At 44.7% G+C, this 26,050-nt stretch overlaps 1 protein-coding gene across 2 annotated transcripts in view; it reads right to left on the minus strand.

Moving 5' to 3' along the window:
* The window catches only part of MAN1C1 (mannosidase alpha class 1C member 1), a 126,792-nt gene that overhangs the window by 19,942 nt on the left and 80,800 nt on the right, over nucleotides 1-26,050 (minus strand). For both annotated transcript variants that reach the window (XM_053398740.1, XM_053398741.1), the window contains exons 3-5: nucleotides 13,262-13,377; nucleotides 8,179-8,259; nucleotides 3,580-3,674 (exon numbers count right to left, since the gene is read on the minus strand). In XM_053398740.1, the coding sequence (XP_053254715.1) occupies nucleotides 3,580-3,674; nucleotides 8,179-8,259; nucleotides 13,262-13,377 (292 nt within the window). The remainder of the gene's footprint in view (nucleotides 1-3,579; nucleotides 3,675-8,178; nucleotides 8,260-13,261; nucleotides 13,378-26,050) is intronic.

Raw genomic sequence — 26,050 nt, forward strand, 5'->3', positions numbered from 1 at the left:
CTGCGCATGGGCTTCTCACTGGCCTGCTTGTGGGCTTCCCATGGAGTCACCTGGTTGGCCACTGTGAGAACAGGATGCTGGACTTAGATAGGCCTTTGGCCTGATCCAGCAGGCTCTTCTTATGTCCTTATGTGTGTGTGTGTAGTCTCATGACTGCAAGCTTGAGGGCAAGGCCTGCATCTTTTAATTTTGCTTTATGTACACTGCCTAGTTACTTATACATACTTGAGAAAAATAAAAATTCATTAAACACACAAACGTTGGATTCAACATTTTTGTTATTTTTTAAGCATTTCGGATGGTGGTTGCCTAGCAATTCATCCTCTGTACCGCTGTCACTAAAGCAAGATTAATAGGGTCAAGTTATAAGAAATTTGTTGGGTCATAAATCCAGGTCTGTTTGCCTCTAGCAACAGGCATAAGATATGTGCCAGGGGCTGCAATAATGCTAAACTCACTTACCTGGAAATAAGCCCCACTGAACTCAGTGGGACTTTACTTCTCCACAGACACAAGTTACAGAAAATTGCTTCAAGTTGCAAAAAACTGAAAGGAGGTTTGGAGAGAGGATAGAAAACCTGTATGGCCTTTTACTTCTTGGTTAACAGGGGGAGGGTCTGTGCAGATTTCTTCCTTCCGTCCCAGTCAGACGTCTTTGATAATCGTCACCACCATGCCCTTTTCTCTCACCCCTTTGGGATTATGTTCTCACATATGGTCATTCAGCTCCCCTGCCTCCTCCATACCCTCCCATCGCAGCACACTGCTCTTTCAGAGTCTGTAAAGCCTCAAGAAACCTCCAAACATTTTCATTTGTTCAGTGTTAGCCAAGGTTGCCGGTGAGATGTCTGGAGGATTCTAGACCAGCAGTATCATTTTCTCAAGTGCCACACATGTGGCATTTGGGGCAAAAAGCCTAGCTGGTGGTATTGAGTTTAGTGGAAAGGGACAGAGGGGAAGCGCAGCTCTGGGACTTTCTTCAGAGCAGAAGCATCAATGCCATGTACTGGAGTGACAGGGCAATTGACAGGCCCTCGTTGCTCTAGCAAGGCTTACAAATGTGTTTGTGACAAATTAGCATGGAGAAAGTTAGAAAATGGGGGAAATAACCAAGCAAAGGCGAGGTAATTCTTTTTCTTTGATGTGGGTTCCTCTTTCACACTAGCAATTTAAATCATAACACTTCATTGCAGGATTGTTTACGTTTCTAATCAAAAGCTAAAGGTTACATTACAGCTGCCTGAATAACTTTTGTGAAAGCCTAGTGTTGAACCTGTGCAGTCGTAAGTAAGCAGCACTGAGTTCAACAAAGTTTACTTCCTGGAATTTATGCATAGGATTGCTGTCATTGCTAATCCTAATATACTGGGCATTCTGTTATGTAATGCTGTTGTATGTGCTGTATTTGTGCTGGTATACACAGACAAAGAGCAGCACCACATAGCATAAGATCCTATTTATTTATTTGTATTTGTGTGTGTGTGTGATTAGCTATGGGGGCTATCGAGATGAACTTCTGCACTTCAAAATTCACCTCAATGCTGATTCAGCCAGATTAAAAAGAATTAGAAAAAAACAGACAGGACTTTATTGAGAACAGCATCCTGAACCAGACTGTAACCCATTGCAGTACAGGCACAATGTGAGGGGAAAAACACAACCACATCCTGTACAGAGTTAGGCCACTGGGTTCATCTGCAACTCCCTCTTGGCTACAGCTCTCCAAAGCCTCTGAACCCTTCCCAGACCTGACACCTGAGAGCTTTTCAATAGGTTAGACTAGTTTCACAAGGTGAAGAAAATCTTGGCATGCCTAGAGGTGTTTGTGTGGCTGGAGAATTATAGAAAGATCTTACAACTTGAAAGACTGAAGTAAAATTATGATAAAAGTGTGCAAAGGCCTTGATGTAAGATGATGCCTTCTGCCACACAAAAAATAGAGGGGCTATGGCTAAACACCCCCCCCCAAGCAATCCAGGAATATGAGATGGTTTGTGCCACTGAATCAGTTATTTCTTCTGATCTGCCTCTCTTCTTATTCCCCCTCTCCTCCCAATCATTAGATCACATTTTCAAAAAGTTGTTTCTGTCTGCCACCATGAGAGACAGAAACTGACTTTGAAAGCGGAGACTCTCAGATTGGGTTGTCCTTAAGCCTCAAGGCACCTTTCACATATACTGTACATAAATTTACCGTTAATATTTACCATGTTGCACTTTTTACATATAAAAAATAAAGAGGCAGGGTAACAAACAAAGAAAAATCCAGCTTTTCTTGAAATGTTCCATCAGCAGTCCCAAAATAGCCAATGCCCTTTGGCAGCTGTGCTCAGAGCAGCTGGCCATTGTGATGCAGTTCTTGTGGGGAGGGAGGAGCGGGGCACATGATCCCAGCAGCTGTTGGTCTTTTGACCAGAGGCTGTGCCCTGGCTGTACCCTTGTCCGTGGGGTTCAGGCTCCATTCTTCCAAAAGCCTATGCATCACTATGCATAGGATGTTGCCCACTCTTCGTTTTAGAATATGCCATCCCCCACACTCAGGCATAGTTCCTCTCCCTGTCTTAGGGTGAAACTCCCAGTCAGCTGCTGTATGTGGGTGCAAGGGAATGAGGAAGCCTCTTTAAGCAAGCCAGACTCTATCTGAGGGTGGGCATGCTGGCCAGGGCAGGGTGGGGGTGGGGAGTGAGCTCTACCTGAAAGCTATTTCATTGGATCATAAGGATCGTGGAGTTGGAAGGGACCATGAGGGTCATCTAGTCCAACCCCTTGAAATGCAGGAATCTTTCACCCAACATGGGGTTTGAACCCACAACCCTGGGATTAAGAGTCTCGTGCTCTACCAACTGAGCTATCCACCGTGAGGGAGCTGCAGGGATGGCAGCAATGCTTTAAAAGCGAGATCTGGTGTTGAGAAAGTGGAGAGGGAGGGTTTTCTTTCCTCTACCCAGCCCCTAACTCTAGGACATAAAAAGATGGAGCTGAGGTATGTCTCATGCGTATACAATCAAAGATTTGAAGTAGCAAACGCTTCAGTTTCGGCCAGTTCCAGTTTGCCTAGGGCACGGGTATAGAACTTTTTTCCAGTCTGAGGGCCACATTCCTTTCTGGGCAACCTTCCAGGGGCCACATGTCAATGGTAGGTGGGGCTAGAGGCAGCAGTGGGCACAGCAAATAATGTAAATATTGCCTTTGTACAGCAGGCTAGTTTCTGCAAACACATTCCTCTCTCTATCCTCCACATAGAAGAGCAAAGACATATTCCAGCCAGACAAAAACACTTGGGGTGCAAAGCAGAGCCAGTGAGGGGTGTGGCCTAGGGAGCGGAGGCATTGCCCAGTTAGCATGCCCAGTGATCAAGGACAATGGGAGAAGTAGTCCAAAACATCTGGACGGCAACATGTTGGCACTAGGGGAAGCCTACCACCATCATGCTCTGCTTGTGAGCTTCCCAGAGGTACCTGGCCACTGGAAACGGGATGCTAGACTTTTAGCCTACCCTCTAGCTGGGCTTGCCTGCTCTCATACCAGATGCAACATCTGCATTTATTGAAGACAACAGATGAACAATATGTGCCTTGCCTGCCCAGGTTTATGACTCCCCGTGGGATGCCCGTAGGTGTGTTAAAGGCTGGCAGAAGTTTCTCTCCAAGTTCTAGGGCTTTGCTTTTGAAGACCTGTTTGAAAGAGAGAGAAAGAGAAGAAAGACATCGTGAGAAAGCAGATAAGGAAAATAAGAACTGTGCAGGAATGCAAATTGTGTTGTGTTTCCAAATAGCAATCTCCGTATGTTTAGTTTGTAAGAGGCACTTCACAGAGAGGCAGGCTGGGGTTTCAATCCACACAGACTTTATTTTTTCTGCCAGGATCAAATGCAATGTCTTTGTGTGCATTGGCCACAGGGGCTATCTCTCCCCGCCCCCCATGCAAATGTAATGAACTATTTGAACCATCAGCTGGTGCATCAGGTTGGGATGGCAGCTTCACACCAACCCCAAATCCCGCCAAAGCAAACCAGGACACAAATGAATTCATGATTCGAAACAGCAGCTGCAATGCAAAGGGAGATGAAGTGACTGCACCTGAACCAGTCACCTGTGAATGACTTGAGGAGGTGAGGAAAGATTCACCCTGGAAATTGATCTTCTACAGCTGGAGACAGGCATCATTTTTGCAGAGCATTTAGGATGATAGGAAAGAGGCACTGTTGTCTATAAGGTGCACACTCAGCCCACTACAAACCCCGGTAAGCCTGCAAAGCTCTCTTTGACCAGATGCAATAGCATACAAAAGAAACTGATATAAACACCACCAATAAGAATGCCTCTTTCATACCACCTTCAGCAGCCTTTAAACCTGTTGCTGGTCTGCAGCCTAAGCAAGTCAGGAGTTGCCAATTTAGGATACTAACCAATAAGCTATGAAATGATCCACTTTGGACATTTGTAGAAAGAAGGGCTTTGGCCAAGAATGTGTGGTGTACATTCAAATAAACAACAAGGGGTTGGGAGAGCTGAGAGGACCTCAGCTCGTCTGCAGTCTTGGGACTCAGCACAAGTAATTCATTTGCAATAAGATACCTACTATCAGACTCCGCATTTGCATTCTCCCCATTTCTCCCCCCGCCCACCATCCATGTAATTTACAGGCGAGCCCTGTGTTATCTGAGGAAATGGAAAATGAAGAGGATTACGTGAATGCGTCCTTACATCTGGCATGAAAAACGTGGCATCTCCTCGTGTGGCACAGCTCATCTCTCCCCCCTCCTCCCCACAAGCCACTGCTCCTTTAACCAGCTGAGTAAAGACTAACCAATAAGTCAAAGGTTTCAGCTTCAAATCCTGCCACCTGATCTACTGCCAACTCACTCAGAGAAGCTGGCTTATGGCTTCTCTCCACATATTCTTATGCTAATGCCTTGGCAGGCGTGCCTTCACTCTACTTTGAGAAGTGTAATCTTTGTTTTTGTTTTTGTTTTTGTTTTGGCTGGAAGGGTGGGTGGAGCAGGATGGGCATTGCATGTCTGAGATGTTCACGCCAAGGGACAAAAATGATTTCAGGAAACAGAAACCACAAGGGGTCTGAAACTTGAAGCACAACCACAACAGCTCCTAATGTAGTGTAAATATACCCACATCACACAGTCTTTTTGCTCACAGTTCATTACTACACAATGAACATCAGGATCTAGAACTTCAAGTCCACAGTTAATGTCTTCCTCTTCCATTTTTTAACAGTTTACTGTCTATTCTAGTTCATTTCCAGGGTGTGTTTTTTTAACTTGGCAAATTAAGTTTCCCCAATCTGGGCCTGCCAATTCTTTTGCGGAACAATTACTACCAGTGCTCAATAGATTAGTCATGACAACAGGAAACCTATTAAGTTGCTTAGGGGATCGTGCACAAGCTTTTTCCTTCAAGCCCCCCTAAGTGAGTCCAAGCTGCAGCTGATGGTTCTAAGACAGCAGGAAATCCTCTGGAGGCTATAGTCCACACTGTTTCCTATATATCTGGGGGCCATTCATTTAGATGGCAAAGATCAGGTCCAGAAAGAGAGAAGAGGTGGAAAGAAAAATGACCTGGATGTACCTAAGCCAGGCATGTCACAGAATTTCATCAGAAATGGAAGAGAGAGTGGAAACTGCCACAAATTACATACTTGCAAGAGCTAGGGCAGCCTTCGTCAACCAGGCGTCAAGGGGGGTTGCAGTTGAAAACATTAAGGAGACATCAGGTTGGCAAAGGCTGAGCTACTAAAATAAACAGCTCCACAGCTCAAAACACACTAGCATTTTTATTTTTTTTAAGTAGCAAAATGCTAGAACATTTGCACACAACTCCTTCCATTTTTGGCCCTGGATTGGTTTAACTCTCTTGCTCAGATATGCAAACCCACCAGCTGGTTCTGTGGACAGGGAGCTTGCCGAATGCTCCAGCCTCTGCCTTGGGCATTTTGCGCAATCCCTCCATGCCCACCATCAGAAATAGATGATGCGAACAGCCTCTGCTTGTACTTGGGAGCAGCGGGAAAACAAGGAGAAAGCGTACTGCAGTGGAATTTTATCGCTCAGCAAAATTCATTTTGGCAAAGGAGATTAATCTTTGTTGAGGCTGGAGGCTGCATCACCTTTGGAAAGCAGATGGCATTCACTCAAAAGGGAAGAAACATCTTTGGAGGGACACACCATCGGCTGCAGGGGTATCACTAAGGCCTTCTCTTCCCCCTGCCCTAGGTTCATACCTTGCCCATTCAAAGCCTGTCAGTTAAAAGCAAACTTCCTCTCCAAACCAGATCTGGGATTTTGGGTCATCAGGGATGGCCCAGTTCCTCAGGGCTTGAGTAGGCAGCATGACTCCCTCCAGATCTGTATGCAAATACATATTTTCAAGGTGTGAAGATTAAGCTTTGGGGCAGGGAACCAGGAAAGGAGAGGTAGCATCATTTGTTCTGTTTCTGTAGAATAGGGTGAGCTGTAGCTTAGTGGTAGAGCACCAGCCTTGCATGCAGAAGTCCTGGGTTCAATCCCCAGCATCTCCAGGTAGGGATGGGGGAGAACACTGTCTGGAATCCTGGAGAGGTGCTGCCAGTCAGTGTAGACACTGCTGAGCCATATGGACCAGTGGTCCGACTCAGTATAAGGCACCTTCCTATATTCCTGTGCTAGAAATATGGAGGGACACCAAAGCCCTACCTCCTGATCCTTGGAAATCTCACAGACAGAGGAGTCCCTCTCTGGCTTATGCCGCATCACCAGATGTTGCTCACACACTTGCAAGACTACATTTGCAGTCGTACGGGCCAGAACCCCTCTCAAATGAAAGCTGGAATTTTCAAGGTACCAAATCCTGTCCTCAGCAGTGAATTATTGTGCCTTTCCCGTCCTTGCATAGCATCAGTCCAGGGGCAGGGTCTGTGTGCTTTTTGCAAGTACAAGGACTGAAATCCACAAGCAAGCTAGGATTTCTAACCAGCCCTCTCAAATCCAAGGCCACAGCTCCATGTGCTAAGATGCTGGTTTTCAAAAGGGAGAATGAGAAAATCAGTCATGAGGATAAGTTGCCTCAAAGACAGCTTATTTATTTTTATGTAGTTTAGCAAATTTATAGCCTGCCTTTCCTGCCAAAGATACCCTGGGCAGCTTCTTTGCCATTGCGACCCTCTCCCTCTTCAGTGCACAGAGGACTAGCATATGGATGGTAGAATCCCTGCGTAGGATTCTGCGATGTACGCTAACGCATGACACCGGTTGCATGGAGCAACAAGCTCAAACACACACAGCATGCTGTACGAAGGGAGGTTTCCATCCCCCCCAAAAAAAAATTCTGTTTTTTAAATAGCTTGCTAAGACAGTGAGTGGCTGGCGTTTCCATGCCGGCTGTAGAAGAGGGTGGGTTCTCTTCCACTGCAGCTGGCATAGGAAGGCACCCTCTTAGCAGACTAGTCTTTTGTTTTTCTGTAAGTTGGTCACTTTCGTTGGCTTATTATTTACAAGACTGCTCTATCTTCTGACTAAAAGTTCTGAAGGTAAGTATTACTCATCTGATAAATGAAAACCCTAATGGGACTTTCTGTCTTTGGACTGAGTTTTGGTGGTGGTTACAAAACGTGGGGGTGGGGGCCTTGCAGTTGGCGGGGCTTCCGCAGAATGGTGCAGGATGCCTTGGAAGGCAGAAAACAGAGCTGAAGGCCTTGTCAAGCTGCCTTGACACTCATGGCTGCTTTTGCGGTGATATAGCGGAAAACAGCCGCCACTAAAAATGACACTTACCCCACTGCAGCATTTAACATGACCCCGAGGGACCTATGAAAGTTCTTCTCTCGAACATCAGGAAATTAACAAGTTCTGAACGCAAGGCCAAGATCACGGCAAACAGCATTTCAGCAGGGACCAATGTACCAAACCAAAGAGCTATTTAGGAAAAATTGTCCACGGGAGAAAATATCTATACAGATGAGCCAGGCAAAGTAATTATGCAAGACTTAATTAACAGCAATCATCAGCATTCCAATATTTATAAAGGAGTCAGATTTTTAGCTTGCTGAGACACATGGGATTGCTTCGAAGGGTTTGGTGGTTAGGGTTCTCTGGGGGCAATTGTGTGTGTTGTGTGGATGTTGGTGCGTGGGTGTACGAATGCAGCTCTCTCAGACGCTCCATGTATGAAACGATGTGGAACAAACCTCTTCTCCAGTTAGGTAATATGCAGCCAGAAGCCCTCCGACGTAGCGGATGTTCACTTCAAACAAGGAAGCTTCGCCATTCTGTGGAAAACAATGTGGGAAGGTTTCAGGTTATATGCTAACCAGATGGTAAGACTGTAAGACTGACCAGTGACACAAAGTAAGCAAAAACACATTCCTCAGGATGGAACTTGAAGCTGATACAGAGCGTGAGGCTGCTGGCCAAAACAGAAGCCCTGAGTTTCCTTGCAACTTCTCCTCCAGTAAATCTCACTGCATGACATCATAGCACTGAGCGTGTCGCTGCCCACTTCCATTAGCTGCTTAAAGGGGTGGGGGGAACATAATGGTGCCTAGCAGTGAGATGCTAGCATGGGGGAAGGGGAGATGGAAATGCAGGGCCTTTGCCAGCAGTGCTATATCTAGCAGTGCTCTTACGAGAAGAAATCACACATGGCTGCAGCACACACTGAAGGGGTGCAGAAGTGAGCCTTGGACTTGCTCACCCTCATCCACATTATGCTTCGAATGAAAACTGGGGCCTGGGCAGGTCGGTTCCCAAGCAGGATCCCACTTACACAATCCATAGGTTGGCAAAACGGGGGTGGAGGGGCTTTCCATGTGAGGGTTTTTTGCAGACAGACCTCTGATCACATTTAAGAGGCTATGTGAAGTGGGAGAGAATATGCACATCCACAGTCTGCCCCTATGCCATAAACTGCTCCTGTGTGTGAAACTGACATGCCAGGGCCATGTGTGAACTGCCACATATCATGTAGCACAGTGGTGGGAAACCTTTGTCCCTCCAGGTGCTGCTGAACTAAAACTCCCATCAACCCAGGCCACTAGCCATGCTTGCTGGGGCTGATGAGAGTTGTAGTTCATCAATATCTGGAGGGCACCATGTTGGCTATCCCCGAGGGGTTCTTAAAAAGATTAAAAATGATGAAGTCACATGAGGAAAGTACAGGTGACTCTCAGTTTACAGTGGGGTTACATTCTGCGGATTGCCAAAGTCTTTTTTCCCAGACGCCCACTCCCTTTTTTTTTTTTTTTGCCAAGTGAGTAAAGCTGAATGTGTGCATGTTAAAGAACTGTAAGTTGTGAACCACCTATATACTAACCCTAGAGTTACCTGCTTACTAGCCCTGCTGTGAACTTTACTCAGCAGAGGAGGCCTTCCCACATGCAAAGGAAAGGGTGGGGCTTCCAAAATGGCGCTCTCCAGATGTTGCCGATGGGCCAATGGCCAGGGATGATGGGAGCTGCTGTTCAGCAACCTCCAGGGGTCAAAAGTTCCCTACATCCAATACAGCCATTTTAAAAAGTGAAAGAGCTTTACATGACTTCCCTAACTTATATAAATTCATAGGTGGGGGACTGGGCCAGCAGTGCCAGCAACCGAGTGTTTGAACGTTACAAGAAGGGTGTTGGCAGGAGAAGGCAGGAAACATGATTGCTGAACGCTTCCTGTTCCCTCTGCTTTGTGTCTCGTTTGAAGAACTCGCATATCCATTTCGTTCAAATAATGGAGGGATACGTTATGGATAGGCAGGAGACAATGGGGTATTTCTAAGCAAATACATTTGGGACAGTATGGTGTAGAAGGCATCCGCTGATTTGTAAATGGGAGTCTTTCAGATAACCCTTTACCTGCAGCTAGTTGTGATCTATAATAATCCAGCTTTGGATCAGTGAAATGTCAAAGCAATTGCAGTCAAATTGTTCCTTTCAAAGATTTGCTCCTCAAGCCTGATCCTGCATGACAATTCAGTTTTGCTTTCTGAATAAATATCAGCTTCTTGCAACACACATGCACGCACGCATACACAGCTTCCAGGTAGAACATCTACTTCAGGGATAAGTAAAAAGCACCATTAGAAAAAGGGAAATGGAAAGGAAGTGCAAGAAAGCAGCATACATCAGCCTTGAGAAAGGGTCGCAGGTTTCTCTCCTCACATCATATACAGGGAATAACTCTCTCTCCCTCCCTCTCTTTCACACACACTTTACTCCCCACAAGGAGCTCTCAGTGGTACACATGGTTTTCCTCTTATTGCCTTCTCAACAACCTAAGAGGAAGGTTATATGAGGAGTGTGCAACTGGGTCAACAAGTGAGTTTTACAGTACAACAGGGATCTGAGTCCAGGGCTCTGTACACACTATACATTTAAAGCACACACACACACACCGCCACCTGACAAAGAATGGTGGGACCTGTAGTTTACCCCCAGAGCTACAATTCCCAGAACCCTTAACAAACTACAATTTCCAGGGTTATTTGAGAGAAGCCATGTATGGTGCATATACAACCACTGTGGCATATTTCAAGTTCTGAACATTTTCAGGTTGGTGTGACTTTAGAGTAATGTGTGGAATGCCACAAGCCTGACATTTCATAGCTAAGTACACACATTAGTAAAACTGGGTCTCAGATGTGCAGGCAGGGCAGGGTGGTTGAATCCAGCTGTTAGATAGGTCAAGCCTACCTGCCCCATGCTAGGCTACCAGTGCCTGGCTGTGTGTGGCCAGGTGGGAGCATCAGATGAACACACATGGGAAATGAGATGGTAAGAGGAAACAGTGGCTGGGGTGCCCTGAAGTGTAGCCCACACACCATCCAGCGGAGGGACAGACAGCCATGAGGTGTGGCATTTTTATTTAAGGATAAGACACTTGCCCAGGACCATCCAGTTCTGACTGGACAAGTTTTGAACCTAGGACTTCCAATTTTAAGTCCAATCCTTTTAGGAAATAGTTAATTCATCTCTGCTCAAAAACAGACAGAGTTACCAGCCTTTGGGAACAACGCACTGTATATTTTATTGTCCAAGTGCATCACCTTCATGTTGGTTGATTCTTGACTGCTGACAGTATCAAATATGTGTGCACGCGCATGCACACACACACACACGGTTTTTAATGCAGACCTGGTCTCACCCACATTTAAATCCTGCGATCCAGCTATTTAAAAGGTTCATTCTTGAATTTGCAGATTGATCTGTGAGGGCGGATGGGGTGGGAGAAAGAGCTTTTGTGAAAACACAGATCAATTATCCCTGTCTATTCCATCTCTTGGCCTATCGATCTGATGCCAAACACAAACCATTCAACCAGAATTTATCAGATGCGACTGTCCGTTTGCAAGTTCGTGCTGGTCACCTCTTTCAAAATGATGCTTTTCTAGGAAGGTGAAGCAGCTGAACTAGCTGCTCTTGCTTTAAAGAAAATGCTAGTTATGCTGCAACAACTGCAGCACAGCTCTGAAATTAGAATCTGAACACCATCTTGGTAAACACAGGATCTGAAACCTCAGTAGTTCTTGAACCAGAGACCGAAGGGATGCATGCCAGCCTGTGCATATCACGACCAAGCTCTAACCTTAGGTGAGAGTGGCACAGGGACTGGCAAAGAAGCTGTATCTCAGTGGCTGAGCATCTGCTAAGATCCCAGATTCAATCTGTGCAAACTCTCCAGCTAGGGCTGCTAAGTTCCCTTCCCTGAAGAGTAATGGCCAGTCAGGGTAGGCAATGTTGATTTAGGTGGGGAACCCTTTTCAGGCCAAGGACCACATTCCCTTCTAGTGACCATTTACCAGCTGTGGGAGGGGCCAAAGACAAAAGTGGGCTGAGCAACTAATAAAAATGCCATCTCTACACAGTAGGCGAGTTTCTACACATACTCACACAGCCCTCTCTACCCTTCTGCAGGGCAAGTAAGAGGCATTATAAGAGTCCAAGAACACATTCCAGCCAGGCAAAAACAATAAAAGAGGGTGCAAAGTTTATCCAGTGAGGAGTGTGGCTTGGAAGAGGAGGCGTGGCCTGGAGGGTGCAGACCTGAGGGCCAAAGAGAGGCCTGGGGGCAGCATTTGGCCCTAGGCCTGAGGTTCCCCAGCTTCCTATGCTCCTCTGTCTCTTAACAGAAATAGGCCAGAGAAGATCCTGATCCCTATTCCAGCTTCTAGGTCAGCTACTCTCATTGGTCTGAAGAACAGTGGCGATTCTCTCCCAGTATTTAGCCTCTAGGCTTATTACACAGAAGGCTGCACTAGCTCATGCAAAGTTATGTTTAGCTTCATTTTCAAATGGTGATTAACTGAAGCGGAAGATTCAGAAACCCATTTATGATGGCCAAATACCAATATCAGACTTAAATGTTCATAAGAGAGCCCCTGCGACCCAGTGATTTCGGTTCAGGTCTGGGAGGTTTGGGTTCAAGTCCCTCCTCCACCAAGTTGCCCCATTCTGCACCTCCAATAAAAATGTGGTGTTAGACTTAACACAACTTTTTATAACAAATTGAAAGTGCTAGGCCTTTAACACTTAAGCTTCAAATGCCTGCAGCCATGTTTGACTTCTGAAACACCAACCTTGCTCAGTGGACAAGGAGGAGGAGGAGGAGGAATTGGAGATAGAAATAAATGTCACTTAAGGGGAAAGCAACAGAGAAATTGACATGATTGGATTTTATCTTCTTTGGTGCTCTTATCCAGTGAGCAAGGGAAATTCCTAAATGATAAGAAGCATCAAGGACACTTTGGGCTCATTCACACTTCCTTTTGTGCTGTGTTTCTAGGCACAGGTCTGGGAATTCCAGGTCTGTATCCCAGTGGGTTTTTTTCCTTTTGTACCAGAGCTTTCACTGGCTAAACCCACATTTTACCACTGAACCGGAGTAAATGGCAATCAGGTTTTCAATGGATTGCTCCATTATTTTGCTTGTTTGTTTGTCCTGGCACTTTCCCTGGGAAAATAGACATGTTACCACTGAATCAAACTAACTAACTAACTAACTAACTAACTAACTAACTAAATAAATAAATAAATAAATAAATAAATAAACTGGACACGGACTTGGAATGCCACTGGATCTTTGCCTAGAAAAGTGCGCAGCAAAGGTTAAGTGTGGATGAGCCCTTTCTTGGTACTTGACAGAACTGCACTAATTCCCAATTCTCAGCTTGCTTCTGCTGGGTCTGCATGCCTTTGTTTGTGAGGAGCCCAAAGTCAAAACTCCAGGGTCCCAAACATGCCAGGCGGTTTCTGCAGCTCAGAGAAAAATATTCAAAGACTGACTCACCACATTCAAGTCAAAGTTCTTCTCCACCCAATCTTTGGCTTCTTGGAATTCTTCTTGCAGCTCCATGATATACAGAGTATCTAAGGCATCCACCACAGTTGCTCCCCGGAGACCTCCTGCATCAGCAGAAAACAGAACAGTTTGAAATGGATCTTTATTCTACTTCCCATGTGTTTGTGCATGGATGGTTGTAAAAAACAACAACCCCAGAAACACTAATGGTTAAATGGCATTTAGCACTCACGTTATCATTTAGAATTTATACAAGATTCCGGCTGGCATCTGTGCTGCTGTTGTTTTTAGCTACGTAATTGTTTTAACTGCTTTTATATATGTATTGGTTCTTAATTGTTTCTATATATGCTTTTATATGCACATTTATTGCATTGTGAAATTGCTTCAAGATGTTTCATGGGAAGCAATTCATAAATGAAATAATATGGTACTTTTAAAGGGGGCAAATTCCTTCCCCAAGGAGTTTATGCCTGAAATTGTGATTGGGATGTGTATGTGTGCCAAACAGAGAAGCTAGGCAACAGAGAAATGGCTGAGGTGTAAATGGGAGTTACAACACACACACACACACACACACACACACACTGCTTGCTTGTCAAATTGGCTTCTAAGTGGTTTCCAAGTATAAAACCAATTACAAAAATATATCCACTCAGAATTAAAATATACAGTTGAACAATTTCACCAAAACATTAAATACATGCTTAAAATGTAGAATAAAACAAGCCCATTAAAGAAACATAACAATGAAAACAGTCAAAACAGCAATTGCATCCGGAGGTTCAGGTGAGGAGTTGAGGGAAATGCTTGTCTAAATAACTGTGTTTTCAAGAGCCAGTGGGATGTCAATACTGATAGGGCCTCTCATATTTCAGCACAGAAAGCATTCCATAACGCTGGTGCTACCAGTTAAAAAACTTGCCTTTGTGCCACAGCTCCATAGCTACATTTGCAGCTAAAAATTCAGCTGTTGCTGAGTGTCAAGGGGTTATTGCTGAAGGCTTTCCAGACAGGGCAAGTTCTGGTGAAGGGCGCTGGAGGACTTTGTCATTGAAATTTCAACAAGAACCCCAGTTTTCAACCCATCTTTAAAAACACAGCTTTAATTTTTATATCCCATGTTGAAACAGTGTGTTCAGCCTGGGTTCACGCCAATTAATCAGTGCAAGCAGCATGATCAAGTCCATCAGCTGGGTGACTGGAGAACGGAAATGGAGCATAGACCAAGAGTTCTCAAAAACAGAGAACAGGCTTTCACAGCAAAGCAAAGGCAAATAGCACCTCTTACTTGCTCCTCTTAATCTCCAGTTTAATGAGCTTCACATGGAATCCCTGCCTTTTTCACAGATGCCACACACTGAGATGACCTCCTCATCAAGTTATCCAGTGCAACCCCGCTAACTCTTTCCTGGTTAGTCACCAACAGTTCAGACTCAGTTGGAGTTCTTCATGGTCTGCCTTGGATTTCATCATCCCAAATAATGTAGCATGATCCCTACACTCACATACCCATTTGCTTCCTCCCCCTTAACCAGTTACCATTTCATCAAAGCAGGAATAGCCAATGCGGGGCCCTCCAGATGTTGTTATTATTTCATAAAATGTATATATCACTTGATTGTATAAAACCTCAAAGCAGTTTACGTGTTGTTGGACTTCAGTTCCCATCAGCCCCAGCCAGGAGGGGCGACGTTCAGGGATACTGGGAGTTGTAGGTCAGAAATATCTGAAGGGTGCCCTGTTGGCTACCCTGACCTCTTATCTTGTGACTGCTATGTGTACTTAATAGCCTTTGGGGAAGGATTTTGTCAGAAGGTTTTTACAAGATCCATGTGTACAGTGCCTATCAGTCCAACCGTATCTATCTACCTGTTGACAATCTGAGAGAATTCTGAACGACCGATGAAGTCAGGTCTCCTAAAGCAGAAACCGTAACAATTTGTCCTTTTTCTTTTGTCTCTCTAACAATTTTAATAAAGCCTCTGCTCCTAATCTGTCAATTCATATGAACAAGAGGGAGGTTCACCTATCCTAAGTCCTCCACAGAACAGTCTGCTTCCTCTCCAGAAAAGCAGAATTCTGGAATAACCTCATATGACTTCATGCTCTCACAGGATCTTCATTCAGGTGTAAAAGAAGGGAGTGTATGCAGTGGTATAACATGGGTTGCCAGTGCCTAGGGTCACACAGAGGGGGTGGGTGGGAAGGAGGGAAGTGGATGTAGTACGCATGCATATTCAACTGCCTAACGGTGTCAGAGATGTCACTTCCTGGTTTGCATGGGAAAGTTGCTTTCAACGGAGCCCAGAGATGGAAGCATGAAGCTGTATTTAGGCAGCACTGGGTGTTGATATTTTGCATCTGAGGCAACTGCCCCTGTGCTACACCACTGGGTATATGGCCTGAAGCATGTTGAGCAGGTTCCACTTCTGCATGTTTTCCCATTCAGCCTTCCCAGATCATGGACTGGAACAAGACCCGGAGCATGTACACAGTGGCTCAATTTGAAGAAGGAAGAAAAGAGGGCAAAGACATCAGTAAAACAATCTCTCCCTCCATTGAGTTTCTGGTGCCTGGATGCAGAGCAGAGAGGAGACAGACCCTGAACTGTCTGGTGTTTAAGGGCAGAAAATCCCTAGGGGTATATTAAGATCCTATAGTATTGAGTTTTTAAAATCTATGAATGACTCAGTGAAAGCAATACTGTCAGGAGACTTAAAACAGAAAAACCCTTTAATTGGTTCACAACTCTTCTGATAACTCGTGGCACTCATCAGCCATGAATTCGAAGCCAAAATGTGTTAAAGCCTGATAAAAAGCGAACGGTGTGCTCCTGGGGAAATCAGCTGCAACAGATGTCTGCGTGAAAATAGTTTGTCAGACCATTCTGAAGAACTGCTGCTTGGGTCACACCAATATGGTTACGCATGGGATTCCTACCAGAGAAGCAGAGCGCCATTAAAGACCAAACACACTGGCAGGTATCTCCAGAATGGTCTCTGAAGGGATGCTTAATGCAAAAGACAAGTTGCCTTACCACTATGACAGCAATGAAGAAAGAGTGTTTTTGTTCTGTGTTTCTGGTTGTGGCCTAGGCAGATAAATGCCAGGAATTAAGAGTGAGGCTTATATATGCCGTGAGAGATAACAGAGAGCCCAATCTGAGGCAGATCAGAGCCTGAACAAATGAGACCCAAGACATTTTAGTGCTCGAAGTGGAGAGTCTAGATTATACACCCGCCATACACCAAGCAACACAGGGTATTCAGAAGAATGCTGCCTTCCACAGTAGAAGCTGAACATAGCCATTATGGCTCCCTACCACTGATAGCCTTGTCCTCCATGAAATGTCTCATCCTTTTGGAAAGCCATCCAAGTTGATGGCGACCACTATCTCCTGTTGGATCAAATTCAGTAGTCTATGTGCTGTGTGAAGAAGTTCTTCCTTTTGCCTTCCAATGTTGCCTCCGTTCTAGTGTTATGAGATCCTGACTGACTGCATAGCTCCAGCGAGGCTGGTGTAACATGTACGCTTCGGACCAAGCTCTGAGACCAAAAAGTCTCTCCAGGCTCTTTCTGGTTAAAGCACAGTTTTCTCCACAGCTGCCTGGCAAAGGCAGGAGCCATTCTCTAGCTGCAAGAAATGACATGCAAGATCAGATAGCTCTCTTAACGGAGAACCCTTTGTTCTGTCAGACAATGAATGCACATTTCCAGTGAAAAGTGACTCATGGCTTTCTAGCACCGTTATGAATGCTAAGAGATGACAACAACTGGCAACAGCAGGTTTCTAAACAAACACTCTGGGTGTCCAAAACAAGCCTTGTCAAAGGAACGGTGCTGCTGGATTAACTAGCAGAGTATAAATTCCCTACTGAGCAGGGATCTAGTGGTTACTGCCATTGTCCTCCAGCAGGGGGCAACAGTGCAAATGCAGACCAAGCACAACTGACTCCAGCGCCCCACTGTATAAACCACCAGGGGCTTCACAACCTTGTCACACTACCAAGCAGAATGCCTCCAACCCCCTGTTTCTGCTGCCTTGGACTGCAACAGCAGAGGGGTTGTTGAGCACCCACCATGCCAGATTAGGAGGGCCAGAGGGCTGAGTATGGCTTTTATTGCAGGTTTTCAGTTGCAGGCAACCTTCAAACTGAGTTGCTACCCAGCTCTGAAGCTATTAGGTGAGATGCAGCAAATTTAAGCTGCATTAATAAAACTGCAGTTTCCAAGTCACAAAAAATAATGTACATCCGCAGTCACCCCTGAGTGCAATTCGTTAGATGACTTTTCCATGATGACAGCCCTACGCAATGCTTAATTCCCTTCCCTTGTAGCTAGTCTTTATGTTGATGCACACCAACCACCCTGATATATTAAGAGAGGGTGGTACTTTCTAGAAATAAAAATAAATGAACAAACTTATTTATGAAATATTTATATACTTCTTGATTATAGCAAGACCTCAAAGCGGTTTACTAAAATAATAAAACAATAAAATCATGAGTAAAAAACAGTTTAAAACAACTATGTAAAACATGAAAAACGACAACCCAACAATAAGCTAAAAACCAGATTGGAACACATGCCAGCAATTCTACATGACTTGATAGGCTTGCCTAAAGAAAATGCTTTAGGCAGACACCGAAAAGAGTCCAGTGAAGGTGCCTGCCTAATGCCAACAGGCAGGCAGTTGCCAAGTATGAGTGCTGCCACACTGAAGGATAATTTCCTGCAAATGCAGAATGAGCATCATGTGGCACCTGTAAGAGGGCCAGGTGGCTCCCCCACTCGAGGTCATTGAGCAGAAGCTGGGCAGCCAAAAGGTTGTCCTAGTTGGCCTACACAAACCCCCTCCAACTCTGTGGATTCTATTACTGTAAACTCCTGATGGGACTAACCATGGAGGCTTGGCTAAGCCATTTTTCTCAGCTCCATCCTCTGTACAAGCCAAGTGATAGTGGCCCACATCACATGCTTAACATGGGCAGTATTGGAAATAGGACAATGGAGGGTTCACAGACCACTTGAAGATTGCTGAGGCTCTTGGAAGACCACTTAATGGTTGTTGTTTTTCTGCCTGTTGTAGCAGATGTAATGTGCTATACTAAATGCTGTATGATTCTTATTGTGTATTTATTGCTTCTTTTATTTCTTATAGATCACATTTTGTTGTGTTGCAATTTGAATTCCATGCAAATAAAATAAAATGCTATGTAAGAAATAAAGGAAGGCATAAGACACCATTGAAAATCAATATGAATATTCAATGTGATGGAGGTGCTGCTTCCCATCTTCAACCACAAATCCACACACGGACCACCTGAATGAAATTTGGGGCCAAACTCCTGCTCTATGCCAAACTGTACCTGAGGCCTCCATATCTCCCCACTGCTCAGGACTTGGGACATTCAAACACAGACACAAATGTATTTCACCTGGCCTTATGAATACCTATATAGTATTTTTATTATTATTATATGATGTTTTTAAGCCTGTGTGCATATGTATAATAATAATATTTTATATGGTTTCTGATTCTGCACATGGCCCTGTGATTCTTGGATGAAGGGAGAGTTAGAATTAAAATACTAAAGATAGATAATAATATAATATGGCACAGTACAGAGGCTGGGAAGCAGCCTTACAGTCTCAATAACACAGTCATCATTCTCCTGCTGCGTGATAGAAGAGAATATCTATTCATGAGACCAAAGAGATGTGGACCCACCTGGAGGGGAAATCTAGCAGGGAGCATCAAGTAAGCTGCACTGAACTTTTAAAAGCAAATATTAGGTAAGAGCATCATAAATAAGGTTTGGAAAATATTTTAAAATAAATGCAAATAATTATTGGTAAACCATATTTTGAAGAAAAGCTGGCATTTCCTGCAAGGCTTTCATATGGTTGGACCAACCTCACTTTAATGACTTTTTGTTTTAAAGGCTTGCTGGTTCATTCAATTACTAGATTAACGCTTTTGACAATTTTGAACCAGTCAGCAGATTGCTGACCACAACCAAATACACACACACACACACACACACACACACACACACACACACACACATAGTGTGTATGTTTTTCTGGCAGTTATGAACAATGCATCGAAAACTAGGGGCACCTTTGACCACTGCAGTAGCAGAGAAGAGAATTTGATCATTTATTTTATTTAACACATTAATATACTGCTTAATGATAAAAACAATCCACAGAAAATGAGACTATAAAACAACAACAACAATTTATCAAAATCACAAGCACAAGACCTGCTTGCTCAAGGTGGTTTCACACATTACGTTTTTAAGATGCACCTGCAAAGTTTAAGTGTGTGTCAGAGAGAGAACACACACACATTTTCAATGCTTTGTAAAAAGTATGTGCATGAGGGACCTGTGATTGCTTGTGGCTCCTTGTGACACATACACTAATGTGTCTGCAACTGCACAATGTGCAAAGGAGGTTTTTAAGCAGTGTTTGGATGGCCCTCTATCACGGATTCTTTAGCTGTGATTCTTGCATTGTGGGGGTTGGACTGGATGACCTTGGGATCTCTTCCAACTCTGTGAAAGCTGCCTGTAAGCAACAGCTTCCATGGGAACCCTCCTGCCCATGTACCACAGCTCCAGTCCTGGTCCCAATCCTGCACTGGTTGCTGTGTACATAGTTGCAAAGGACCCAGCGCTCACCCTCCACATCACAATGCTGAAGATTACTACTGGATCTTCCCTCTTCAATTTAACTCCAAATGTTTGCTGGTAAAATACAAGCCCTGCTCCTGAAGGATCCAGTGGGCCACCCAGCAGTTGGGGGAAAACAAAACAGTGGCATTTTACCACACACACAGCTCTGCAGTCAAACTGAAAGAAAAACACAGAAGACAACAAATTGTGCAGCCCCATGCATGTGCCCACTAGCCCCACGGTTATGTGCAAGGCTTCACTTCATAAACTTTTCACCTAGTTTGATCCTCAAGGCAAACAGTGGAATTGTTTTTAAAAAGATGTAGTGTTTAACTTTCTCTCATCTTGTACTACTGCCATTATTATACAACCTAGCCAGGTTATCTCAGAGAACAAGCATTAGCACCTCATTTGTAGCTCAGGTTTCACATCCACCTGAGTAATAATGGAGGTATCAGGGAAGGCAGCTGAAACCCAGGTTGAGGGGCTGATTCAGTCTGTGTTCCCCTCATCCCTGGTCTGCGTGAACTATCAATTTGTCAACCTCAGGTCTGCTCATGGGCAGAAAGAACTTGGCAAGATAAGCCTGGGCTTCTGCCAGCTAGTGGCAAAATAGTACCAAAGGACGATGACCTAACTAGCAAAATCTGAAAAGAGCACAAGGGAAGAGAAGTCACCCTCCCTACAAAAACAACCCTGTCCCAAGCTCCAAGGCTGTTTCAAAAAAAAGCTGATTCTGTAACATGTTTACAAAATGCAGTGACCATGAAAAATAACATTGCCCGAGCCAGTGCTTTCCTTTCTTTTTATCAGCTCTAATGATTTTGCAATATTAATGATTATGTGCTTTTTATGCCGTTTTCTATTAATGGAAGAAATGTACCAGCTCTGAGCAACATGGGACACTGGCGAGAAGACAGGCAAATATGGGGGGGGGGAGGGAGAGAGAAACAAACACCCCCAAAGAGCGCCCGAGGCACAGACTATTACTGTGATATTGCAAAAGTAGCACATTAATGGGCTTGATTTAATTTGACGATATAATCCACAAAAGCCTTTCATAAAAGAGGAGAGAGAGAGAAGAGAGAACTAGATTCCCCCCCCCCAACTAAACAGGAACTGCGAGACGAATAATAAAAGCCATGCTTAATTGAAATGAAGAAAAAAGAAGTTTGGATTGGCAAAGGGGCTGCTGTGTAAAATAAATGTCTTTAAATACATGAAATGCACTGAGGGATTAATAACAAGTGCTGCTCTTTTATCCAGCACCATGAATGGTTTCGCTTTCTCTGTTGCAGCGTGTACACAACAGAGGACAGGCTTCAGTGATGCATTGGCCTTTTGTAACAAGACACAAAGCTATTATTTCATCCTGTTCCTAGAATGCTTGATGTCCAAGGAAGCAAGAGGTGGAAGGTTTGCATTTGTCTTACAAAGGGACTTAAGAATCGGCTCCTTTCTTCTGCAGCACCTTTGATTAGATCTGCAAATAAAGGGACAGGAGCAAGTAAGTGTGTGTGTGTGTGTGTGTGTGTGTGTGTGTGTGTGTACACACTAAACTTTACAGGGTGAGCAAAGCAAAATATTTCTCCTGGAATAGTGTTCAAACCAATAAAGCTTTGCTGTAAGACAGGGTTGTGGAACCCGTGGTCCTCCAGATGTTGCTCATATCTCCGACCACTGATTGACTGTGTTGGGGGGGGGGCAAACCGGAGTGCAAGAACATCTGGTCTCAAGTTCCCTATCTCTCTTATAGGAAATAAACATCTATCCAGGTTTTTGCCAATGGCCCCACAATATGTCCTGCTGGATCACGCCGAAGGCCCATTTAGTCTGACACTCTGTTCTCACCACAGCCAACCAGATGCCCCAAAATGAAGCTCACAAGCAGGAGCTTAAGTGCAACAGCACTCTCCCCACTTGCAACTAGAACTGGTCTTTGTGGGCATACTGCCTCCGACAGTGGTGGCAGAACACAGCCATCACTCCTGGCAGTCACTGATAGTCTTGCTGCCCATGAATTTGTCCGTGTCTCTTCCAAAGCCATTCAAGTTGGCTGCCGTCACTAATCTCTTGTGGAAGCTGAATGTTGGGAAGATTCAGGACAGACGAAAGGAAGCATTTCTTTTAGCACAGAGCTAAAACAAAGGACAGATAGCTTTCTGAAAGTTCAGATCAGTGTAATGTCTCTCTCTTTCTCAGGGATGTACTTCACATGGAGATGGTTAGCCCATGTCTGGCCTGTACACTTCAGGTGGTTGGTTCCCGCAACTGAACTCTAAGCAAAAAAAGGGGGGGTTGCAGAGGGGAGGGGATCTATGCATTAACTAAACAAAAAAGAGATCTCAGGGAGAAGAGTTCTAGCCCCACCTGCATGTAAGTTTCCTGTGTGCTGAACTGCACTGGCTATTCAGTAGGAGAGCATGCCATCATTTGAGCCTTCCAGTCTAACAGACCAGCCTATTTTTTGTCAAAGAGATGAAATGATGTCAGGCACCACCCAACAGGGTGTTTTTGTGTAAAGTTCCATTGCAGTGAACGGGATCAGCTCTTCCCCTTAGTTTCAGAGGGGACATCCCCCTTTGGACTGTGCCCTTTAATGTTAAAAAAATCCCTTATCTTTTCAGCCTAATGCAGAGGCTACCAGACACGCTCTGAAGTGGCTTCCTCATGGCATTTTTATTTTTTTATCTATCTATGATGAGCTGCTCTCTCACTTAGAACAGGAGTATCTATTTTCATCTGAGCAGCACTGAGGAGAGAGAGCATGTAGAGACAATGAGAATGGAAGTCAAAGGTTCGCTGTTTTACGCTGTCACTAGACCAGAGCGGACAGACGTCTCTGAATGAGCTCTTGCAAGCCTTGTATTATGACTGCCTATTTGAAGACCTTCCCAGAAATATGCCTGCATTCAGAATAAAGCCTCTATAATTCAGGAAAGACAAAACAAATTCAAACCCAAGCCTATCAGTATTTGACTACATCCATGTCTTCTCCTGAAAAACCACTGTTTCCAACTGCTTTCTACAGTTAGAACTGGAAACCTCTCTCCCACAAGGAACTGTTTAGGTAAAGAAGAAAACTACCTGTTTTCACATCTGAAAGGGGCTAAAACCCTAAACCATCCAAAAGTTCAACCTCATCTACAACCTAAGTTTCAAAACCAACAATCCACATTACTTTCACTTAAACCAGTAGTTTCCAGTTGCTTTAGTCTAGGGAATTCACTTCTTAACTCTTGCCTGCAATTTGGAACTCTGTTTTAAATAATGGAGATGTCCCTTTTTCTCCTTCTCTTTATCTGTTTTTCACAGGCTGATCTATACTGCAGGCACACTGGATCAGCAGGCATTCTTTCCCCTCAAGTGACCCCAGCGAAGGACCACAGCTCAGTGGTACAGCACATGCGTTGCACTCAGGCTCAGTCCCCGAAGGCTCCAGCTGCAAGGACAATGTAGCAGCAGGTGATGGAAAGACATTTTCCCCCAGATAACTGAGAGCTGCTGCTAGAAAGAGCAGACAATCCTGGGCTAGATGGACAAATAGCCTGAGCTTTCCTATGTTTCCATAAATTTTAGTTCAGGGGAGGGCAGTAAGAGATTGACGGGAGATTCGGGGAATGGTTGTAGCTTAGTAGTACGGCATCATCTACCTTGCATGCAAAAGACCCCAAGTTCAATCCCCAGCATCTCCAGGTGGGGCTGGGAGTACCTCCTGTCTGAAACCCTGAAAGGCTGCTGCTGGTCAGTGTAGACTATACTAAGCTAGATGGAGCAATGATTGACTCACTAGAAGATGAGCCTGGTTAGAGTGTGGTGCTGATAACACCAAGGTTGTAAGTTTGATCCCCCGTATGAGCCAGCTGCCTACTCCTGCATTGCAGGAGGTTGGACTAGATGATCCTCAGGGTCCCTGTGCAATACAAAGCTCCATCCTTAGCCTCTCAGAAGATGGCTATACTCGACATGGGAAGCTGCCATAATACAGTCAGCCCACTGGTGCATCTAGCTCAGTACTGTCAACAATGACTACCGGTGGCACTCCAGGGTTTGGGGCAAGGCATCTTTCCCAGTCCTACCTGGAGGTGATGGGGATTGAACCTGGGACCTTATGCATGCAAGGCAGATGATCTACCTTCCCCTATCTTCCTCCCATAAAATGTCATCCACCTGGGCAACCAAGTTTTAGTGCCATGGCCAGGACTGACGCCAGACTAGAATGAATCCAAGTAATCAGTTTCCTCCTAGCATGTCTGAAACTGCACTGCTGCCACCTTCTCAAGCCCCTTGCCCCAAATGAATGATAACATTTTTTAAACATCTCAGGGGGCAGAGAAGTTGCCTTAAGGAGGGGACACACTACTGCAACCCCAAAAACTCCCTCCTGGGTAGTCACAACCAGCAGTCTCAACCTCAATGACTTTAGGAAGCTAGAATATTTTTGTACATCAGTTGAAAAGCTTGTACAACATTATTTATAATTCAGACTAGAGACAGTCCATTAAAAGACCAGCAATTCTGTGTGTACCTCAACATCGGAAGGAGCTGCATTTAGTTGCAAGCAGAAGGCTAGAGGCTGCAACAAGCTATCTTGCCTTGGAAAAAAAAGACTTTGAACTATTCCTCAACTTGGATGATGCTGGAGGATGTTGAATTACCAAAGATATCGTGGCAATTTCATACAAAGGCAAGCAGAGAGCTGGAACAACGCTTCACTTTGTTCAGCATGCTGGCAGGGTGAGATCCCTAGTGGAACAGGGCTGCCCCGGAAAAAGATCAAACGCATAAAATTCAGTCAGGTGGAAGCAGTGAAGCAACTAGGAAAAGAACCTTTAAAAGCTTTGGTCAGATGCACACCAGAGAAGACACCAGGGAGGTGTAAAGGAGGAAGGCAATTTTGAGATAGCAGGAATGCGGTCTAAGGCCAGCCCAGAATGGCATCCTAGAACTAGTTTATTCCAGTTTCTCAGAATCACTTGTAAGGATTATGATCACCAGCCCAGATCTTAAAGGCTTTGAAGGGGGGGGTTGACCGCACACACCCCTTAAGCAACATCAGGAATCCCATTTTTGGGATTAAAGTGTGAAAATGAACACTGGGATTTTGCTGCTTTCCCTTCCCATGAGTTGGTAATCTTGAGCCAGGAGACTGGCAGAATCATTGCCTATGGCCTATAAAGCAAGGAATTAATCTCAGGTATTAATGTTGGATTGGGGCTATTGCAGAATTTATCCTGATGGAAAATGCATCATTCATTATGGACCGATATGGCCACCTGTTCCAAAATGCTGCGTGTCAGAATGATGGCAACAAAGAGGAAAATGCTGAGTTCCTTAAGCACCAGTTACCTACTCTGCCATAAGAACCGATGAGAGAGGAAGCTGCACTCTCGGAGGACACTGCCCTTTCTCCTGACTGCCCTGTATGCTTGGAACTGCCTCCCCAAACACTTGTGTAATGCCTCCTCTTTACTTACTTTAAAATCCCTCCTCAAAATCCACCTTTTCTATGAAGCTGCTGGCACAACCCCTAATTCCCATGCCCCACTGTAACTGAACCGAAACACGTGCAACCCAACCAATTGCAAATTGCATCTCTGTTTTACCACCCTGTTTTCTCTGCATCAGAATTTAGATTGTAAATTCCTTGTAGCAGGGGCCTATCCTCTTCTACTCTGCATTACATTATGCACCCTGACGGCACTAAAGCAACATCATACCTGTTCTCTCTCTCTCACCCCACCCCCGCAAAACCAGGCTAATACCCATGCCATCCTTGTTGCCTTTTCAGAGAAACTGGACAGGGCAGAAAGAGAAATGGGAAAAGCAGAAAACTATTAAAATACAGAAGTTTGACTGGAACTTTAGAACAATCCTGCTGCCTACCTAGAAGAAAGGGCTGGTTTGAGGGCAGAGGGGACTTTCCGTTGATCCGTTAGCCATGGTGAAGTCAGAGAATGACCCTGCCTTACCCTGGGAGAAGGTGTTATCTTGGAAGTGAAAGACTGTCACCTATAGAAGAAGCTAAATCCAAAGGAAGCTTTTGCAAAAGGCATGCAAGACAAGCTAACTTTACACAGCAACGTCAGAA

This window comes from Podarcis raffonei, chromosome 8 (genome assembly GCF_027172205.1).
Source record: "Podarcis raffonei isolate rPodRaf1 chromosome 8, rPodRaf1.pri, whole genome shotgun sequence".
NCBI classification, from domain to species: Eukaryota; Metazoa; Chordata; class Lepidosauria; order Squamata; family Lacertidae; genus Podarcis; species Podarcis raffonei.